General features: G+C 51.0%; 1 protein-coding gene across 1 annotated transcript in view; it reads left to right on the top strand.

Moving 5' to 3' along the window:
• The first annotated feature begins 390 nt into the window (after positions 1 to 390).
• Positions 391 to 20,114, top strand: part of usp34 (ubiquitin specific peptidase 34) — a 46,347-nt gene continuing 26,623 nt past the window's right edge. Inside the window, exons 1-17 of the mRNA XM_083690376.1 lie at positions 391 to 688; positions 5,325 to 5,412; positions 6,310 to 6,883; positions 7,728 to 7,778; positions 10,049 to 10,198; positions 10,874 to 10,941; positions 13,137 to 13,329; positions 13,799 to 13,860; positions 14,011 to 14,092; positions 14,356 to 14,448; positions 14,810 to 14,935; positions 15,477 to 15,606; positions 16,007 to 16,137; positions 16,983 to 17,779; positions 18,691 to 18,905; positions 19,298 to 19,413; positions 19,812 to 19,939. Of these exons, the coding sequence (XP_083546502.1) occupies positions 646 to 688; positions 5,325 to 5,412; positions 6,310 to 6,883; positions 7,728 to 7,778; positions 10,049 to 10,198; positions 10,874 to 10,941; positions 13,137 to 13,329; positions 13,799 to 13,860; positions 14,011 to 14,092; positions 14,356 to 14,448; positions 14,810 to 14,935; positions 15,477 to 15,606; positions 16,007 to 16,137; positions 16,983 to 17,779; positions 18,691 to 18,905; positions 19,298 to 19,413; positions 19,812 to 19,939 (3,047 nt within the window). The 5' untranslated portion in view covers positions 391 to 645. The remainder of the gene's footprint in view (positions 689 to 5,324; positions 5,413 to 6,309; positions 6,884 to 7,727; positions 7,779 to 10,048; positions 10,199 to 10,873; positions 10,942 to 13,136; positions 13,330 to 13,798; positions 13,861 to 14,010; positions 14,093 to 14,355; positions 14,449 to 14,809; positions 14,936 to 15,476; positions 15,607 to 16,006; positions 16,138 to 16,982; positions 17,780 to 18,690; positions 18,906 to 19,297; positions 19,414 to 19,811; positions 19,940 to 20,114) is intronic.

The raw sequence follows: 20,114 nt of genomic DNA on the forward strand, positions 1-20,114 counted from the left end.
TCTCTGTCTGTCTGTCTGTCTGTGTGTCTGCCTGTCTGCCTGCCTGTCTGGCTCTGCCTGCCTGTCTGTCTGCCTGCCTGCCTGCCTGCCTGTCTGTCTGCCTGCCTGCCTGTCTGTCTGGCTCTGCCTGCCTGCCTGCCTGCCTGCCTGCCTGTCTGTCTGCCTGCCTGTCTGTCTGCCTGCCTGTCTGGCTCTGCCTGCCTGTCTGTCTGTCTGCCTGTCTGTCTGTCTGAGATTTGAATGCATTTGTAAACATCCCTTGCCAAGGGAGTGACCGCGAGACTACCGGAAAAAGTCGAACCGGTCGAAGGAGACAGAACGGAAAGTTACGAAGTATCAACATGCTGTGCCCCCCCCTTTTTCAATATGGCTGCCGTATCTACTCTCTCCTGTAACGCTCCGATTGGAGATTGACTCGACTCTGTATCTTAGTGCCTGTTACTTTTGTCGTTAGAAACGATATTTTAAGAAAAAATAAATTTGCATCTATTGGTCTCCCCGTTTGACTTCATGAACTAGTCATCACCATCCAATGTAGCTCGTTTGGGCCTTTTCCCAAAAACAACCAGCTGCCAGCGATTCGTATCAATCAACAATTTCCAATGGTTTGAGTACACTTTTCGCTCTTTCTCTTCTTGGTGAACAATGTGTGAAAACTGCGCTGAGCTGGTGGAGGTTTTAAATGAAAGTAAGTAAACGTCTTTTTCTGTGAAACAGAGTGCTAACTGTCGTAACGTTGAAGTGGTCCTCGGCACTTGCTAGTCAGGCTAAGATGAGCTACCAGAGTCCTCGTTAGCCGCCTGCCTGTGTGTGTCTGGGCTGTTCTACATGTTCCAGGTTAGCTGCCGATGTTTAGGCCCTCTGATGGAAGAGGGATAATGTCTGAATAGAAATGTCATCCCCAAGTCTCTGACACTTTTAGGCCTGTCTGTCAAAATTCACTGCAGGAAAGGGATGCTTCTGCAACTGTGGTGCGAGCCAGCCATGACACGGTTAGCTGGCGGTAGCTGCTTTTGACAACTTTATGATTCGGTTTGACGTTTAGTTAGTTCGCTGTTTCTCTAACCGATGCGTTACCTCGCCGTGTCAGACACGGGGGTTAAACCCCCGATTAGCCATTGATTAGCCCAGGCTATCGACGGACACGACAGCGTCTGAGAGGCGGGTTAGCTGGCTGGCTGGGTCCGCTCCGGCTAGCAGCTCGGCTGAGGAGGAGGTGGATGTTTCTGGTGGTCAGGCTGGACATCCAGCTAGCCTGCTAGCCTGCTAGCCTGCTAGCTCACACTCAGTCTGACACTGGCCGACCAGTATGAGCTGGTTACCCCGGCTAGCTATCTGGGATGTTGCTTCCCAACCACACACACACACACACACGTAATAGCCACATTAACACGACTGAATGTTGCTTTGGCCAATGTTTTTTTCCCGCAGGGCGAAAACCAATGTCTGTCAATGAATATGATGAGCTGAAGCTGGGCTGCATCCCATCCCCATGTCCTCAGCCTCAGCTCTCCGGCTGGCTGGCTGGCTGCTGGCTGGTGGGGGAGCTAGCTGGCTACGTTGGCATGCGTAAGGGAGTATTCTACATGCCTTACTGTGTTATTTTCTGGGTCGTGATGATAAGCGAAATGGGCACAGGTTGCTATGATTGATCCCGTGTGAGTCGTCATGCTTAGAGCGTTGATTAGAGGCAGTCGGCTGTGTTGCTAGCTGGCTAGCGAGCAAGCTAACTAGGCCATGATGTTACTCATCACGTTATAACGGGTTCTGCGAGCGAATAAACAAAGGCCTATTTTTCCTATTTTTTGAGATGCTGTTTTTATTGATGCGTCTTGCGATCTGTCCAACAACATACCACGTTGCGATCCTCTGTACGTGTGTTTTTGTGTACATTTAACCAAGCATATTAATAGATAATTGGTTGTTTCTGACAGTGTAGGGCTTATGGCCTATATGCAAGATGTCAGTGGATAGAAAATGTGCACCAAGTACCATAGAGATGAGCAGTGTGTTATACTATTGGCTATTAATCCAGATTTGGTGACCTTTGCATGTTTGAAGGTCCAGCTGCAGGCTCTGTGTTTTAGGTTGGAAGGTTTGGTCATATAGGCTCGCCATTGCCGACACCGGCTATTCAGTGCAATAGTATTAGCTGATCTCACAGCTTTGACTTTTTGACTGTGTGTGGAGTTGGGTCCAGGCTAGAGGGTCCATCCACCCTTTTGTATATCTGCTTTCTTGGGCCGTTAACCATGCTTACTCACTTCATGATGCAACTATTGTGTTTTTTTTGTAATTGCAGGTTTGTCCACATAGGCAGGCATGCAGGCCCACTTGGGCCTTCTCCACGTCAGTTGCTTAGACAATAGCTATAATCACTGGACCTATTTCCTAGTGTACAGCTCATGCTGTCTGTATTCCAAAGGGTCTCCATTGTGTTCTGGCAACTGGTGCCCAGCTGCTGTTTTACCTGTGACGGTTGGCGTTTGTTCAGTGAAAGGGGCTGCCTGGCAATGGTGTGTGTGTGTGTGTGTGTGTGTGTGTGTGTGTGTGTGTGTGTGTGTGTGTGTGTGTGTGTGTGTGTGCGCGCGTGCACAGAGAGGTGTTAGGGGCTTGTCGCCTCCGAGACTGGCAGCTCCATGTGTGCTTTCGCTAGGTGACCCCTGACCTCAAATTTGCTGTAGCAGCATGCATGAGATGTGTGTGTGTGTGTGGGAGTTACTGACTGACTGAGTGAGTGGTGGCAAGAGAGAGAAAGGGAGAGAGTGTGAATGAATGAATGAATGAATTAATGAATGGGGTTTCAGCACTCTCTTGAATCGGCTGTGCCAGTGATTGAGCCACAACATGTGGTAGCCACACACACACACACACACACACACACACACACACACACTTCCTCAAGACCCTGTCTGGCACCAGGACAGACAGAGGTTTCCCCACCTAGCCTGAAGCACATGTCTGAGGCCCGCTTATCACACCCCCGTCCTCTCCCCCAGCCTCTCCCCCATCCTCTCCCCCATCCTCTCCCCCAGCCCTTGAGCTAGAGAGAAAACACTGCCCTTAGATCGAGCTGTACTGGCAAATTAGGTTTTTCAACACGCTGTCTCGCAGTAAGAGCCCAGCGAACTTAACAGTTAGCCCTGGTGAGAGCTGTGTTTTGGGCGTCTGTTTTCCGTCAGTATTGTTTGTGTTGTGAGCTCCCGGGCCGGCCGGTGGAACAATGGCAGGGATATCCAGATCCTCTTATCGTGGGCTGATCCTGATGTTTTTGGGACACGCTGAACACAATGGTGGCGATTGTTGTGCGAAGGCATGTGAGAGTTTTGGGGGAGTTGAGGATTTTTTAAAGGAGAATAAGCGATACGTGGGGGAGGGACAGACGGAGAGACAGAGAGACACACATATACACATATACACACACACACACACACACACACACACACACACACACATATATATATATATATATATATATATATATATACACACATGCATACACACACACACACACACACATACATACACACACACACATTTATGACAGGGTCAGCTAGGTGTCCTGGTGAACTTTAGAACCTTGTGGTTTTCTTCCATCTTCGTCACGGAGCTGGTTGCTTAGAGACCAGTCCCATTTCTGTTGACTCTTTTGTCTGTGGCATTTGGCACAGGTCCAACGGTCACAGACTGGGTCACTCGGCATGACAGGAAAGTCACATTTAGTCCAGTCATGTACTGCTGGCTCGTCCAAAGAATAAACACTTTTTAGTTTTTAGTTTTTTTTCCTCATCACTTTTTTTTTAGTTTTGTAGTTTTTAGTCAGGCCATCTGTTGCCTTGAGCGAGTCGCTACACAACACAGTTCAGTCGGCGCGTGCCTGTAGGCTACGTGAAATCCAACTTTATTCGTACCGTAGCATTTCATACACTGATGCATCCCTGATGACGAGCTCTGTCCCAATGGGACTGATGACATGTCTTGCAGTGTGACTCATTATCAGTTCATCTGAGACGTGGCCTTTCCTTGGCCTTTCTTTGGGGTGAAGTGTGGAGTAAACCAACAGTGAAGGGGAGACGTGAGTCAGAAGCGTCCATCTTAAACCTTTTGTTGACGTAAACCTGGGGTTCACAGTCTCGGCTGTGTTGTGATATTTGATGCTGCTTCAGAGAGTCTGTTGGTTGTCATGTGAAGCGTGAGATGGATAGAAACTCCTTGACGAACACAGACACACACACACACACAAACACACACAAACACACACAAAGACACACACAGACACAGACAGACACACACACACACACACACACACACTTGCTGCATGTGTCTCAAGGACAGGCAGGTCATTAGGAGCTGTGCCCGTCTCAGTGTTCTAATCTCCAGAGTGTGTGGTTGAGCATGTTCCCACCAGAATCCTGTGTGTGTCAGTGTGTGTGTCTGTCTGTCTGTGTGTGTGTGTGTGTGTGTCTGTGTGTGTGTGTGTGTCTGAGCGAGCGAGCAAGCATGTTTTCAGAATCCACCTGTGTGTGTGTTCGTGTGTTCGTGTGTGTGTGTTTGTGTGTGTGTGTGTCTGAGAGAGAGAGAGCGAGCATGTGTCCCACCAGAACCCTCCTCCTCCTCTACGGGTCATTCACAGTTCACATTATCTCCCTTCCTCGGTTCTGACAAAGTCAGAATGACTGTGCAACTGAACATATGGCAATACCACCTCACCCTTTTGAATTGTTCTCAGATTCGTGTGTGTGTGTGTGTGTGTGTGTGTGTGTGTGTGTGTGTGTGTGTGTGTGTGTGTGTGTGTGTGTGTGTGTGTGTGTGTGTGTGTGTGTGTGTGTGTGGGAAACACAGTTTCTCCTGTTTGTCATTATTACGTTAGACTAAGACTGTTCTCCCAGCGCTGATGCCTTCTGCTCCTGTCTGTGTGTTATAAACTCTAGTTTATCCTGTCTGTGTGTTATAAACTCTAGTTTATCCTGTCTGTGTGTTATAAACTCTAGTTTATCCTGGTCTGTGTGTTATAAACTCTAGTTTATCCTGTCTGTGTGTTATAAACACTAGTTTATCCTGGTCTGTGTGTTATAAACTCTAGTTTATCCTGTCTGTGTGTTATAAACTCTAGTTTATCCTGGTCTGTGTGTTATAAACACTAGTTTATCCTGTCTGTGTGTTATAAACTCTAGTTTATCCTGGTCTGTGTGTTATAAACTGTAGTTTATCCTGGTCTGTGTGTTATAAACTCTAGTTTATCCTGGTCTGTGTGTTATAAACTCTAGTTTATGCTGGTCTGTGTGTTATAAGCGCTGACCCCCCTGGTCTCCTCTCTTCCCCAGTATCGGATGCAGACAGCACTGAAGGCCTCCAGCTGAAGAAAGAGCATGCCTTAAGAGTCTTCAGCTACATCAGCTCCTGGACACAGAGGTCAGTGTGGTTATTACACGTCTATTACATGTATTACACATCTATTACACGTGTTAGTCTTCCGAGAGCCATTCACGTTCCAATGGAGGATATGCGTCTGAATAGTGCTGTCATTTTGTGCCTGTTAATCATAGGCTAACGGCTAACTAAGGGGAGTGTCTGTGTGTGTCTCTCTCTGTGTGTGTGTGTGTGTGTGTGTGTTTGGGGCCAAGGCCATTGGAGGACAAGTAGCTTAGTCATGAGTAATACATTTTTTTCTGTTGTTTCCCTGTTTCTAGAATTGTTTAACTAGCTGTGTGTGTGTGTGTGTGTGTGTGTGTGTGTGTGGAAAATGGCCTTGAGGACTAGTTGGCCTTCCAGAGTAGTTCTCCCACTGTGGGAATGTATCATTGAGATATGCTGACTCAGCCTAACAGAACATTCCTCCCCGTGCTCCTGCCGGCTGCCTCTCCATGCTCCGCTTTACAGGGATCTTCTGTTTGGCTTTTTTAATTGTCAGGTGTCTGATCAATGAACACACACACATTCTATTCCAAACACAGCTCCCTCAAGAACAACAGCTTAGAATACATCAGGAGCCGGATTCAATTAAATCTCATACCCCTTCTCTCTCTGCTCTCCTCCTCCCTCTCTCTCCCCCCCTCTCTCCTCACCCTCCTTCCTCCCCCTCACCTTCGTCCCCCTCCCTCTCTCCTCTCCTCTTTCTCCCCCATCCTTCCTCTCTCTTCAATATCCCTCCTCCCCCTCCCCCCTCCCTCCTTCCTCCCCCTCTCCTCTCCTCTCCTCTCCATCTCCTCATCCCTTCCTTGTTCTCCCATTCTTTCCCCTCACCCTTCCTCCTTCCTCCCTTTCTCCTCATCCCTCCTCCTTCCTCCCCCCTCCTCCCCCCCTCTCCAGACAATGTCTGTGTTGCTTCAAGGAGTACAAGCACCTGGAGGTGTTCAACCAGCTGGTCTACGCCCTCATCAACCTGGTCATCGCCCAGGTAACCAGCCTGAGGGACCGCCTCTGCACCGCCGGGGGCGGAGCCCACACCGGGGGCGGGGCCGAGGGGTCGGAGGCTGAGTGGAGCGGTGGGGGCGGGGCCGGAGTTGGCGGAGGCGGAGGTGGAGGTGGAGCCTCCCTCCCCCAGCCCTCCTCCCCCGGGGAGGACGAGCCCCTGAACGTGGAGAGAGACTCAGCGGAGGAGGACGGAGACACGCTGGAGCAGAGCCAGAATAAGAACCAGGGCCAGGGGCCGAGCCAGGCCGGCCAGGCCCAGCCGGAGGCCCCCGGGCCTGGGGAGGGAGGCAGCGGCGGCGGGGCTGGAGGTAGCGGCGCGGCGGCTAGCAGCAGTGTGGACCTGCAGGACCCGTTCAGCTCCTGGACCACGGAGGACCGGGAGAAGCTGCTGCTCTGCGCTGCCAAGATCTTCCAGATCCAGTTCCCCCTGTACACAGCCTACAAACACAACACACACCCCACTATAGAGGTACCCACACACACACACACACACAACACACACCCCACTATAGAGGTACTCACACACACACACACACAGTCTACAAACACAACACACACCCCACTATAGAGGTACCCACACACACACACACACACACAACACACACCCCACTATAGAGGTACTCACACACACACACACACAGTCTACAAACACAACACACACCCCACCGTAGTAGTACTACCACAACACACACACATCCCACTATAGAGGTACAGACACACACACGCACACACACACCCCACTATAGAGGTACTCACACACACACACACACACACACACACACCCCTAACACAACACACACCCCACTATAGAGGTAATTACACAATACACACACCAACAACACACACGCTCCCAACACAACACACACCCCACCGTAGTAGTACTACCACAACACACACACATCCCACTATAGAGGTACAGACACACACACGCACACACACACCCCACTATAGAGGTACTCACACACACACACACACACACACACACACCCCTAACACAACACACACCCCACTATAGAGGTAATTACACAATACACACACCAACAACACACACGCTCCCAACACAACACACACTCATAGTGGTAAAGTAATGCCCATGGCCTATAATCAGTTTATACCCTCCTATAAACAGACATCTTCTGCTCGTAGAGTTGGAGCTGTGCTTGATGGCTTTCTAGATGGACCCATACTGGTCCCATACTGGTCCCATACTGGTCCCATACTGGACCCATACTGGTCCCATTATCCTGTTTCTGTCTCTGTTCCTGAAAACATGGCTTGTTCTCCACTCCTCATGTTTTGCCGTTCTTCCCCAGGACATCTCTGCACATGAAAGCAACATCCTGGGATCCTTCTGCGATATGAACGTAAGTCCTCTTCCTCCTCCTCCTCTTCCTCCTCGTTAGGTCTGTGGTTAACGGGTCCAGCTCCCTATGATCAGCGTCTAGTCCCAGACTCTAGAAACTAGGTTCTGTCTGCTGAAACAAAGCTACGTTGACGTCTGTCTGTCTGTCTGTCTCTGTCTGTCTGTCTGTCTCTGTCTGTCTGTCTGTCTGTCTCTCTGTATTTCTGTCTGTCTGTCTGTCTGTCTGTCTGGCCATCCTACTGGGGTGCATCCCAATCGTCTCAGCTGGCTTCCTTCCTTCCTTCCTTCCTCCCTTCCTCATCTCCTTTCCTTCCCTTCATCCTCACTGATGTGAAAGAATGAGCCGGACGGGTGAATGAAACACAGTCATTGTTCCCTCCAAATGGCTGTCACCCCCCCCCCCCCCCCCCCAGGTCCCTCAGCTGTAGTCATGTTACCGTGGTGACGTCACAGTGATTTATGACATGTTGGTTCTATTTGTGTTTTATTGGGGAGCAGCACACAACGAGGCTGCCCTGCCCAGAGAACAGAGCCTGACAGCTGGGGAGGATTTAGAGGGAGGGAGGGAGGGAGGAGGAGCTGGGCTCTCCACACTGACTGGTCCCAGACCTGTTGTTGTGTCTGTTCTCTGTTGAAGTATAGACCATTTAGAGTGAGGGGGGGGGGCTGTCTGTCTGTCTGTCTGTCTCGAGACTGACTGGTCCCGTTCTCCCATGGGCGGGGTAAGAGGGAGTGAGAGCTCTCAACACTTACTTAGAGGGGGGGATGGGGGGGGGGGGGGGTATTAACACTGACTGGCCCCAGACCTGCTGGAGTGTCTGATGTCCTGTTGAGCTCCACATTGGCGTTGGTTCTGGCCCGGCTCAGGGGGTTAAATGTGTTGGAATGGAGACGGAGAGATTTGGAGCTTCTGCATTCCAGTGGAGGTAGAAGAAGAAGAAGGGGCTGATTGTGATGCAATGATTGTGATTATGAATAGAATGAGGTATGGTATCAAGCATTACCATGAGCCCGTCCTCCGATTTCTACCTCCACCAGCCTCCGATTTCTACCTCCACCAGCCTCCCCTGGATGGGTAGTGGTTGTCTTTCGCTGACAGTCAGTCAGTGATAACACCAAATGGTTGACTGTAAGACAACACACACACACACACACACACACACACACCCCGAACACAACACACACACACACACACCCCTAACACAACACACACACACACACACCCCTCTAACACAACACACACACACACAAACCCTAACACAACACACACACCCCTAACACAACACACACACACACCCCCAACACACACACACACACACACACACCCCGCTATAGAGGGGTCGTGGTCGTCCTTGACCCCCTGCCGGTCAGTGGTGACACCAGATGGACGACTGTGGGACAATGGGGTTCTGTCATCCACGTCTCTCCTCAGGACACGCCGTGTGATTAGACTCCAGCCTTCTTCTCCAGTGATGTCATCCCTCCTCCCAGGACAATGCTCTTCTTCAGGCCGGCTCTAATGACCCTCTCCCTCATACCTCGTCTTGATATTAAATCTTCCATGATATTAAATTGTTAATGGTCCCAGGACCCAGTAGAGACACAGTGTTCTGTTCCAGAGACGGTGGGGAGGGGGGGGCTGCAGGGCGGGAAGGCTCGCTGAAATGCAGGGAATGGAATGGAATGAGGAGCGGAATGGAGCACATGTCCCGTTCCTCATTCCATTCATTCCAGTGACCCCCCGTCCTCTGATTTCTACCTCCGCCAGCCTCCGCTGGGAGGGAGGGATGGGCTGTCTATACACTACGTGTCTGTGTCTGTGTGTGTGTGTGTGTGTGTGTGTGTGTGTGTGTGTGTGTGTGTGTGTCTGTGCATCTGTGTGTGTGTCTGTGCGTGTGCGTGTGTGCGTGTGTGTGTGTGTGTGTGTGTGTGTCAATCAATGTGTCAATCAAATATCTTTTAGTTGACTCCTCCTGGTTTTCGTTCCTTCATTTGCTGGATGTTCCAGAACTTGCCAGGGGAAGTAGGCAGTAGGCAGTAGGCTCCCTTACCACAGTGTTCTCACCTCACCTACCTACCAGTGTAGGGGTCAGAGGTCAGTCCTGGACAGGGCATCATTAACCCTGTCTGTCTCCTCTCCCCAGTGGTGGAGGTTGAGTCTTTACTAACCCTGTCTGTCTCCTCTCCAGGATGTGGAGGAGGTTGAGTCTTTACTAACCCTGTCTCTAGTGGAGGTTGAGTCTTTACTAACCCTGTCTCTCTCCTGTCCAGGACGTGGAGGTGCCTCTCCACCTGCTGCGCTACGTGTGCCTGTTCTGTGGGAAGCACGGCCTGTCTCTGATGAAGGACTGCTTTGAGTCAGGCACCCCCGAGAGCCTGCCCTTCCCCATCGCCCACGCCTTCATCACCATCGTCTCCAATGTAAGTCAGTCTGCCCCAAACCAACATGGCACCCCAACTGCCCTGCCCATAGCCAATATGGCACCCCAACTGCCCCAAACCAATATGGCAACCCAACTGCCCAGCCCAAAGCCAATATGGCAACCCAACTGCCCTGCCCAAAGCCAATATGGCAACCCATCACCAATGTCTGGAAAGCACAATCTATTTCAGTCGTAGTTACTGACGCTGTTTTGAAGTTGTTTGCCGTATTCTGCTTGTTGAGTAGTTCAGCTTATGCTGATTACCATGTCACTGAGGTCATTACCATGTCACTGAGGTCATTACCATGTCACTGAGGTCATTACCCTCAGGTAACCATGTCACTGAGGTCATTACCATGTCACTGAGGTCATTACCCTCAGGTAACCATGTCACTGAGGTCATTACCCTCAGGTAACCATGTCACTGAGGTCATTACCCTCAGGTAACCATGTCACTGAGGTCATTACCCTCAGGTAACCATGTCACTGAGGTCATTACCCTCAGGTAACCATGTCACTCACACACAGAGTCGACCACCTCTCTTATGGCTTCAGCTGTCAGCCAGCTCTCTGTCACGTCCCCGGCAGCCATTTTAGGTCCTTTGTCCAGATGTCAGTTTGTGTCTGGTGGGTCTCTAATCCTGGTACGTCCGGGTTGTTTCTTCCCCCTCAGATCCGAATATGGTTACACATTCCTGCCGTCATGCAGCACATCATACCGTTCCGGACCTACGTCATACGGTGAGTTCCGTCATATTTTATTCTCTTATTTTTATTTTTTTATTATTATTACAAAATATGTTTTAGGGCATTTCTGCTGTTAGTGGGATAGAGACAGTAGAGGTTGACAGGAAGGATGGGTGAGAGAGAGAGAGAGAGAGGAGGGATGACATGCAGGATGTGTCGATGGCCGGAATCGAACCAGGGACAGTGTGATGATACGGTATGCGCCTTAGTGTGCTGCGCCACTGAGCGCCCCCATGTTTTATTAACTATAGTTGTCTACTTGCATCATACGGTGAGTTCTGTCATATTTTATTGTTATCGGTGGTTAACTTTACCGTATGACTCGTACTTATATCATACGGGGAGTTCACTCGCTCTCGAAAAAACGCTCTTCACGTTGACGACACTCCGTACACTTCAGAAAGAGGAGATGATGAGTTTGCTCCACCGTCGTCGTACCATATAATACAAATACCCACAGCATCTATAATAAGAGTCTATGTCTCTCAGGAATGCAGATGCCGTCGGATAAAACCGCTCTCTTTGTTGTTGTGAGGCATTTTCCCCCACAAAGTAAATACTGTATGAAATCACTGTTCTCACAATATGCCGTTTCCAGATTCTGCTCAGTTGTTGTTTTGTCAGTGGTGTCCAGACAGTAAGACAAAATGGAGCGGAGGAGGGAGGAGAGAGGAGGAAGGAGGAGGAAGGAGGAGAGAGGAGGAGAGAGGAGGAGGAAGGAGGAGAGAGGAGGGAGGAGGAGAGAGGAGGAAGGAGGAGAGAGGAGGAGGAAGGAGGAGAGAGGAGGAAGGAGGAGAGAGGAGGAGGAAGGAGGAGAGAGGAGGAAGGAGGAGGAAGGAGGAGAGAGGAGGAAGGAGGAGGAAGGAGGAGAGAGGAGGAAGGAGGAGAGAGGAGGAAGGAGGAGGAAGGAGGAGAGAGGAGGAAGGAGGAGAGAGGTTCTGTTGCAGCTCAGATCAGAAATAGCCCGAGGGCTTTTGTGAAATACATATTGTGTTTGGATTTATGCAGTTCAGTTGGCGTCTTGTTCAACTTGTTTCCAGCTTCTCCAGCGTAATATCAACACGCTCTGGACAGTAGAGGCCAGGGGAGGCTGGTGGAGGTAGACATCGGAGGACGGGCTCATTGTAATGCATGGAACGGAATCAGGAATGGTATCCAACACACGTGGGGATGGATTTAGCATATTCATCTCTCGCAACACAATGTGGAGGTCCTGTGTGGCTCAGGTAGTAGAGCATGGCGGAGCAGTGCCTAGGTTGTGGGTTCGATTCCCGTCGGGACCATATCTACAAAAAAAAAAAAAAAAATGCATACGCTCAATGTCAGTTGGGATGTCTGCTGTTACGTCTGCATATACAGTGTAGTCCTTAGCTTAGGTGATTGACATTTAGGCAGCATGTTCTGATGGATGGTATCGCACGCCTCTGTGGTTCTGGAGGTGAAGGAACGCAGAAGGAGACCAGGATGTTCCTCTGGTGTGGAGGGAGACGGGCGGTGCGCTGCAGCTGAGAGCAGCTCTCACTCAGACTCTCCTGCTGAAGTGCCCGCTGCGCGTGTTGCTAGGAAGAGCTTCCCTCACCATGGCAACAGTCGCCACGGCTCCAGTCAGTCTCTCCTCACATGACCTTGGAGCATCCAGACAGCTCGCCGGCCTCGACGGCCCTCGTCATGTGATCACAGTGGGCCGGATTAGCCAGGCTTGAGGTGCAGGAGCGTTCTCAAAGAGAGAGAGATGCCCCCCCCCCGCCCGCCCCCCCCCCCCCCCACCCCCCCCTTTGACGTCAAAATGGAACATAAGACCAGAGAGCCGATGTCTCTATGCAAAGAAGTGGTTAGCTAGCAACAATGACTGTTAAAGGGGAAGTTTACCCCGAAATCCATTTTCATATGAAGTATGAGCGAGTAACTCGAACCCTCCTCTCCTCCTCTCCTCCCTGAGTAACTCTCCTCCATCCCTCCTCCTCCCCTCTGAGTAACTCTCCTCCATCCCTCCTCCTCCCCTCTGAGTAACTCTCCTCCTCTCCTCTCCTCTCCTCCCTGAGTAACTCTCCTCCATCCCTCCTCCTCTCCTCTCCTCTCCTCTCTGAGTAACTCTCCTCCTCTCCTCTCCTCTCCCCTCTGAGTAACTCTCCTCCTCTCCTCTCCCCTCCTCCCTGAGTAACTCTCCTCCATCCCTCCTCCTCTCCCAGGTACCTGTGTAAGTTGTCTGACCAGGAGCTGCGTCAGAGTGCGGCCAGGAACATGGCTGACCTGATGTGGAGCACGGTGAAGGAGCCTCTGGACAGCGCCCTCTGCTTCGACAAGGAGAGTCTGGATCTGGCATTCAAATACTTCATGTCTCCCACGCTGACCATGAGGCTGGCCGGACTCAGCCAGATCACGGTGAGGGGGGGGGGGGGGGTGAGGCTGGCCGGACTCAGCCAGATCACGGTGAGGGGGGGGGGGGGGGTGAGGCTGGCCGGACTCAGCCAGATCACGGTGAGGGGGGGGGGGGACGGGCCTACTGGATATGCATCCATGTCTACATACACACACGTATATGCACATACGCATGCACACGCCCACAAACACACACACACACGCGCCCACACACACACACACACACACACACATACACACTCCCACACAGGCAGGCATAACAATGATGATGAAGACGACAGCACTTTTAGTTTAGAGTGTGTGTGTGTGTGTGTGTGTGTGTGTGTGTGTGTGTTATAATTTATTTATGTATTATTTCATGTATGATGGTGTGAGAGAGAGCCAATTAAATGTGTGTTGTTAATGTGTGTTGTTAATGTGTGTTGTTAATGTGTGTTGTTAATGTGTTGTTAATGTGTGTTGTTCTCCTCAGAATCAGCTCCACACCTTTAACGACGTGTGTAATAACGAGTCCTTGGTGTCGGACACGGAAACGTGAGTTGATTTAACGCCGTCTGTCGCTCTGCTCTTGAGTTCAGGGGAAGGACTGAGGAACTAATTAATCAACTGAGGAACTAATTAACCAACCAATCAACTGAGGAACTAATTAACCAACCAATCAATCCCTCTTAATGGTCCCTCCAGGTCTATAGCCAAGGAGCTAGCTGATTGGCTGATCAACAACAACGTAGTGGAACACATCTTTGGACCAAATCTGCACATTGAGGTGAGTTTCCCCTCAGGGGAGGCCGGGGGAGGTAGAAATCAGAGGACGGGCTCATTGAGGTGAGTTTCCCCTCAGGGGAGGCCGGGGGAGGTAGAAATCGGAGGACGGGCTCATTGTAATGCACGGAACGGAATGAGGCACGGTATCAAACACGTGTGTGTTAATGTCAATGCAGCAGCCATACTTGCACCTCTCTGTGTGTTCTCAGTTCATTAAACACTCTGAAATGAGGCGGCCATGTTTGCTCCTTTGTGTGTATCCAGATCATTAAGCAGTGCCAAGTGATCCTGAACTTCCTGGCAGCGGAGGGCAGACTCAGCACCCAGCACGTGGACTGCATCTGGGCCGCAGCTCAGGTACACACACACACACACACACACACACATACACAAGCCTCACACACACACATACACAAGCCTCACACACACACACACAAGCCTCACACACACACACACACACACACACACACACCCACGCCCCCAGGGACTTTATACAAAATTTGATTTGATTTGACCATACCTAATTACTCAGGATTTCCTGGTTTTCTGCATGATTTCTTGTAACGATGTGAATGGACTGGCAGCCTGTCTGTTGATGCCCTGTGTTCCACATCACATCCCTGAAGTCACCAGGACCCCATCCTCAACATGGGTGCTATTGAGATCATTGAGATGGATTTTCACTGATTGTGTGTGTGTGTCTACTTCCTTCCTCTAGCTGAAGCACTGTAGCCGCTACATCCACGACCTGTTCCCCTCTCTCATCAAGAACCTGGACCCTGTCCCCCTCCGACACGTACTCAACCTGGTGTCTGGTCTGCACCCCAGCGCCCACACAGAACAGGTACACACACACACACACACACACACACACACACACACACCCTGTCCCCCTATGACATGTACTCAACCTGGTGTCTGGTCTGCACCCCAGCGCCCACACAGAACAGGTACACACACACACACACACCCTGTCCCCCTCCGACACGTACTCAACCTGGTGTCTGGTCTGCACCCCAGCGCCCACACAGAACAGGTACACACACACACACACACACCCTGTCCCCCTATGACATGTTCTCAACCTGGTGTCTGGTCTGCACCCCAGCGCCCACACAGAACAGGTACACACACACACACACACACCCTGTCCCCCTCCGACACGTACTCAACCTGGTGTCTGGTCTGCACCCCAGCGCCCACACAGAACAGGTACACACACACACACACACACACACACACTTTCAGTGCTCTGAGCAGTTAGTTATCCAGTACCTTCCAGAGGGTCTAGTCTCTTTCTGTACATATACACACACACACACACACACAGAGGCAGGCATAAAGACGATGATGATGATGATCCCCCCCCCCCCCCCCCCCCCCAGACCCTGTACCTGGCCTCCATGCTGATCAAGGCCCTGTGGAACAACGCCCTGGCAGCCAAGGCCCAGCTGTCCAAGCAGAGCTCCTTCGCCTCGCTGCTCAACACCAACATGCCCCTGGGCAACAAGAAAGGTCAGAGGGCACAACATGGTTGGTCTACCTGTTACTTCATCATTAGCCCACTGTGATTGATAGATTGATAGATTGATAGATTGATAGATTGATAGATTGATTGATAGATTGATAAATTGATTGATTGATTTATAGATAGATTTATTGATGGATGGATTGATGGATGGATGGATGGATTGATAGATTTATTGATGGATAGATAGATTGATTGATGGATGGATGGATGGATGGATGGATTGATTGTTTATTCATGTATTCTATTTAAGTGTCATTGCAGACGGTGCCCAAGGGCTTATAAGACACTCAATCTAAAAGTGTGTTCATGTGTTATATATATTAATATTATGATGTTTGTACTTTGTGTAGTTTAACCGTGTCTCTCCTGAACTCCACTACCCAGGTTCCCCGGCGGCGAGCCCAGACAGCAGTGACAACAGTGACACGCACCACAGCGGAGGCAGTGACATGGAGATGGACGACCAGATGATGACAGGCAGCAAACGAGGCCAGCAGAGGCTCTCGGACACAGAGGTACGACGCACACCAGGGGAGGCTGGCCCAGGTAGAAATCGGAGGACGGGGCTCATTGTAACGCATGGAGTGGAACTTGGAACGCTGTCAAACGCCATCCCTGATTCCATTCCGTGCATCACAATGACCCCGTCCTCCGATTTCTACCTCCACCAGCCCTGATACACACGGAGGACCTGGGGGGCGTCCCAATAGTCTAGAGTGGCTGCCTCTCCTCTCCTCCTCTCCTCCTCCTCCTTCCTTTGATCTGAGCTGACAGGATGGATGAAAGCACTCAGGCAGACGCCTGTCAGCCTCAGCTTCCACCTGTCAGGTGTTTTCAGATCAGAGCACATCACAGGAAGAAGACAGGAGAGGGTTAGGTGTTTTTGGGACTGTTTGATCTGCAGTCTGACCTGCATCACCTTGACTTCCTCTGTTAACTCACCAACTGCCAGAGCATTCCGGAACACTCTGTGGTGTTTACCTAGCAACAACACTTGGATTGGCTACAAAAATGAAGCATCGTCATTTATGCATTTTCAGTGAATAAAGTCACCCTGGCGCTCTAGGATGTTGACAGTTTGGGGCGACATTATTCACCCTCGGCACTGAATGAGTTAAACTACAACTAAAACAGAAATAAACAATGAAATACAAATAAACTAAACACAACACTAGTTACCACTAAATGAGTTAACCCCCCCCTGCCCCCCACCCCCCCCCTGCCCCCCACCCCCCTGAGTAAACTAAACACAACACTAGTTAACACTAAATGAGTTAACCCCCCTGTCCCCCCCCCCCCCCCCTGAGTAAACTAAACAAAACTGAACTGTTAAACTAAACTGTCCACCCCCCCCCTCCAGGAGTCGATGCAGGGCAGCTCAGACGAGACTGCCAACAGCGTGGAGGAGGGCAGCAGCGGCCCGGGGAGCAGCAGCGGGCGCAGCGACGGGTCCAGCAACGAGGCGGGCTCCTCCAGGGCCAGCCAATCAGCAGGCAGCCCCGCCTCCGAGATGCACTCTGACGACATGGCCGACAGCGAGGCCCTGAAGGAGGAAGAGGAGGAGGAGGAGGAGGAGGAGGACGACGAGGAAGAGGAGGACGAGGAGGACGACGATGACGAGGAGGAGGAAGAGGAGGGAGGAGGAGGGGGGAGGAGGGGGGGGTCGACCACAACGGCGGCGGCCGAGGGGAGCCCCCAGAAGGAGACCAGGGACCCGTCGGAGATGAGGAAGAGGAAGGCGGGGGAGGCGCTGGGGGAGGGGGGGCCGGGCCCCAGCGACCGGGGGGGTGGACCCCCCGGATCCAAACCCAAACCCCTCCCCTTCGCCCCCGAGACGACCGCTGCCATGGTTACGGCGGCGTCGACCTCGCTGGAGGGCCGCATGAGGATGTTGGACGCTTGCTCCGCCTCTTCCTCCGCCCGCCAGGAGGGGCCTGAGAGGGGGGTGGAGCCACAGCAGCAGCAGGGCGGGGGGGCGGGTGAGATGGGAGGCCCTTCCCACGTGGCGCCCGGCCCCCAGGAGCCGCCCTGTCTGCCCCGCCCCGGCGACTTCTTGGGCGACGCCATGGGCAACGAGCTCTTCAACTGCCGACGCTTCATCGGACCCCAGCACCACCATCATCATCATCACCACCACCATCACCACCACCATGAAGGGTACCACACTCTCCTTATTTCTCTCTTCCCCCCATCTCTTCTTTCTCTTCTTTCTCTCTTCCTCATCTCTTCTTTCTCTCTTCCTCATCTCTTCTTTCTCTTCTTTCTCTCTTCCTCATCTCTTCTTTCTCTTCTTTCTCTCTTCCTCATCTCTTCTTTCTCTTCTTTCTCTCTTCCTCATCTCTTCTTTCTCTTCTTTCTCTCTTCCTCATCTCTTCTTTCTCTCTTCCTCCATCTCTTCTTTCTCTCTTCCCCCATCTCTTCTTTCTCTCTTCCCCCATCTCTTCTTTCTCTCTTCCTCCATCTCTTCTTTCTCTCTTCCCCCCCATCTCTTCTTTCTCTTCTTTCTCTCTTCCCTCCATCTCTTCTTTCTCTCTTCCCCCATCTCTTCTTTCTCTCTTCCCCCATCTCTTCTTTCTCTCTTCCCCCCCATCTCTTCCGTATTGTTCAGCTTTCAGTAAATGTTTACCAGGAAAAATAGAGATTAGAGATTTGTCTATGAAACCAACATGACTTTGACTTAAAGTTCAGCAACAGTAAAAAGTAGTAATGTAGTAAAGTAGGAGACACCTCTTAGTCAGTTTCAGGGTTCTCCCCAGACAATGGCCTTGGCGGCGCCACCAAATATTACAAGGTAAATGAAACTGTAGATTTAGTAATGACAGAGTAACTATCTCTGATCGCCAGCGACATCGTTGTTAAAAACGTAAGAGAAAGCGTTACGACGTTCCTCAGTGAATTCAGCGGTTCTAAGCTGTATTTTTTGCGCATTTTGACATGAATAAACACACGTCTGGTTTTGATAATGCAGTCCAGCGCCAGACTTTTCAAAAAGTCCTGGGAAGAACCCTGCAGCTGAACTTCACAGTAGTGGAAGTTCAGACCCCCGCCTCTCTGTCGCCCCCCTGTAGTCACATGGTAGAAGACATGCTGAGTGCTGATGATGTCAGCTGTAGCAGTTCCCAGATCAGTGCCAAGTCGGAGAAGAACATGGCCGACTTCGACGGGGAGGAGTCGGGGTGTGAGGAGGAGCTGGTCCAGATCAACTCCCACGCTGAGCTGAGCTCTCACCTGCAGCAGCACCTGCCCAACCTGGCCTCCATCTACCACGAACACCTGGTGCAAGGTAGGCACACACACACACACACACACACACACACCGTCTCTCACTCTCTCACACACTCACACACACACACACACACACACACACTCACTCACACCTGGCATCTTATCTACCATGAACACCTGGTGCAAGGTAGGCGTGCGCACACACACACACTCTGTCTCTCTCTCTCTCTCTCTCTCTCTCTCTCTCTCACACACACACACAGAGGAGTAGTGTAATGTGTATATGTCGTCCCTCCCCAGGTCCAGCGGTCCATAAGCACCAGTACTCTGTCTCACACTCTGTCTCTCTCTCTCTCTCTCTCTCATCCCTCCCCAGGTCCAGCGGTCCATAAGCACCAGTACTCTGTCTCACACTCTGTCTCTCTCTCTCTCTCTCTCATCCCTCCCCAGGTCCAGCGGTCCATAAGCACCAGTACTCTGGCCACGCGGTGACAGACATCAACCTGGACAACGTGTGTAAGAAAGGAAACACTCTGCTGTGGGACCTGGTCCAGGACGAGGACGCGGTGAGCAACCACTATACTACTATACTACTATACTACACTATAATACTATACTACTATACTACTATACTACTATACTACACTATAATACTATACTACTATACTACTATACTACTATACTACTATACTACACTATAATACTATACTACTATACTACTATACTACTATACTACTATACTACACTATAATACTATACTACTATACTACACTATAATACTATACTACTATACTATACAACACTCTGCTGTGGGACCTGGTAGAGAGAGAGACAGACATAAGGAGAGGGATGTAGATGTAGAGAGAGAGTGATGGTGTGACTGTCTGTCCTCCTCCTCAGATCCACCTGTCTGAGGGTTAGGGTTAGAGAGAGTGGTGGTGTGACTGTCTGTCCTCCTCCTCAGATCCACCTGTCTGAGGGTCTGATCAACGAGGCAGAGAAGCTGCTGTGTTCTCTGGTCTGCTGGTTCACCGACCGACAGATCCGCATGCGCTTCATCGAGGGCTGTCTGGAGAACCTGGCCCACCACAGGTACGGCCGTGTGTGTGTGTGTGTGTGTGTGTGTGTGTGTGTTGCTCATCAGATGTTACATTGGAATGACACATGAAACACTGACTTGTATCTTCTCTCCTCTCTCCTCCCTGTCCCTCTCTCTCCCTCTCTCTCTCCTCTCTCTCTCCTCCATCTCTCTCCTCTCCCTCTCCCT

Source organism: Argentina silus, assembly GCF_951799395.1.
Source record: "Argentina silus genome assembly, chromosome: 18".
Classification (NCBI taxonomy): domain Eukaryota; kingdom Metazoa; phylum Chordata; class Actinopteri; order Argentiniformes; family Argentinidae; genus Argentina; species Argentina silus.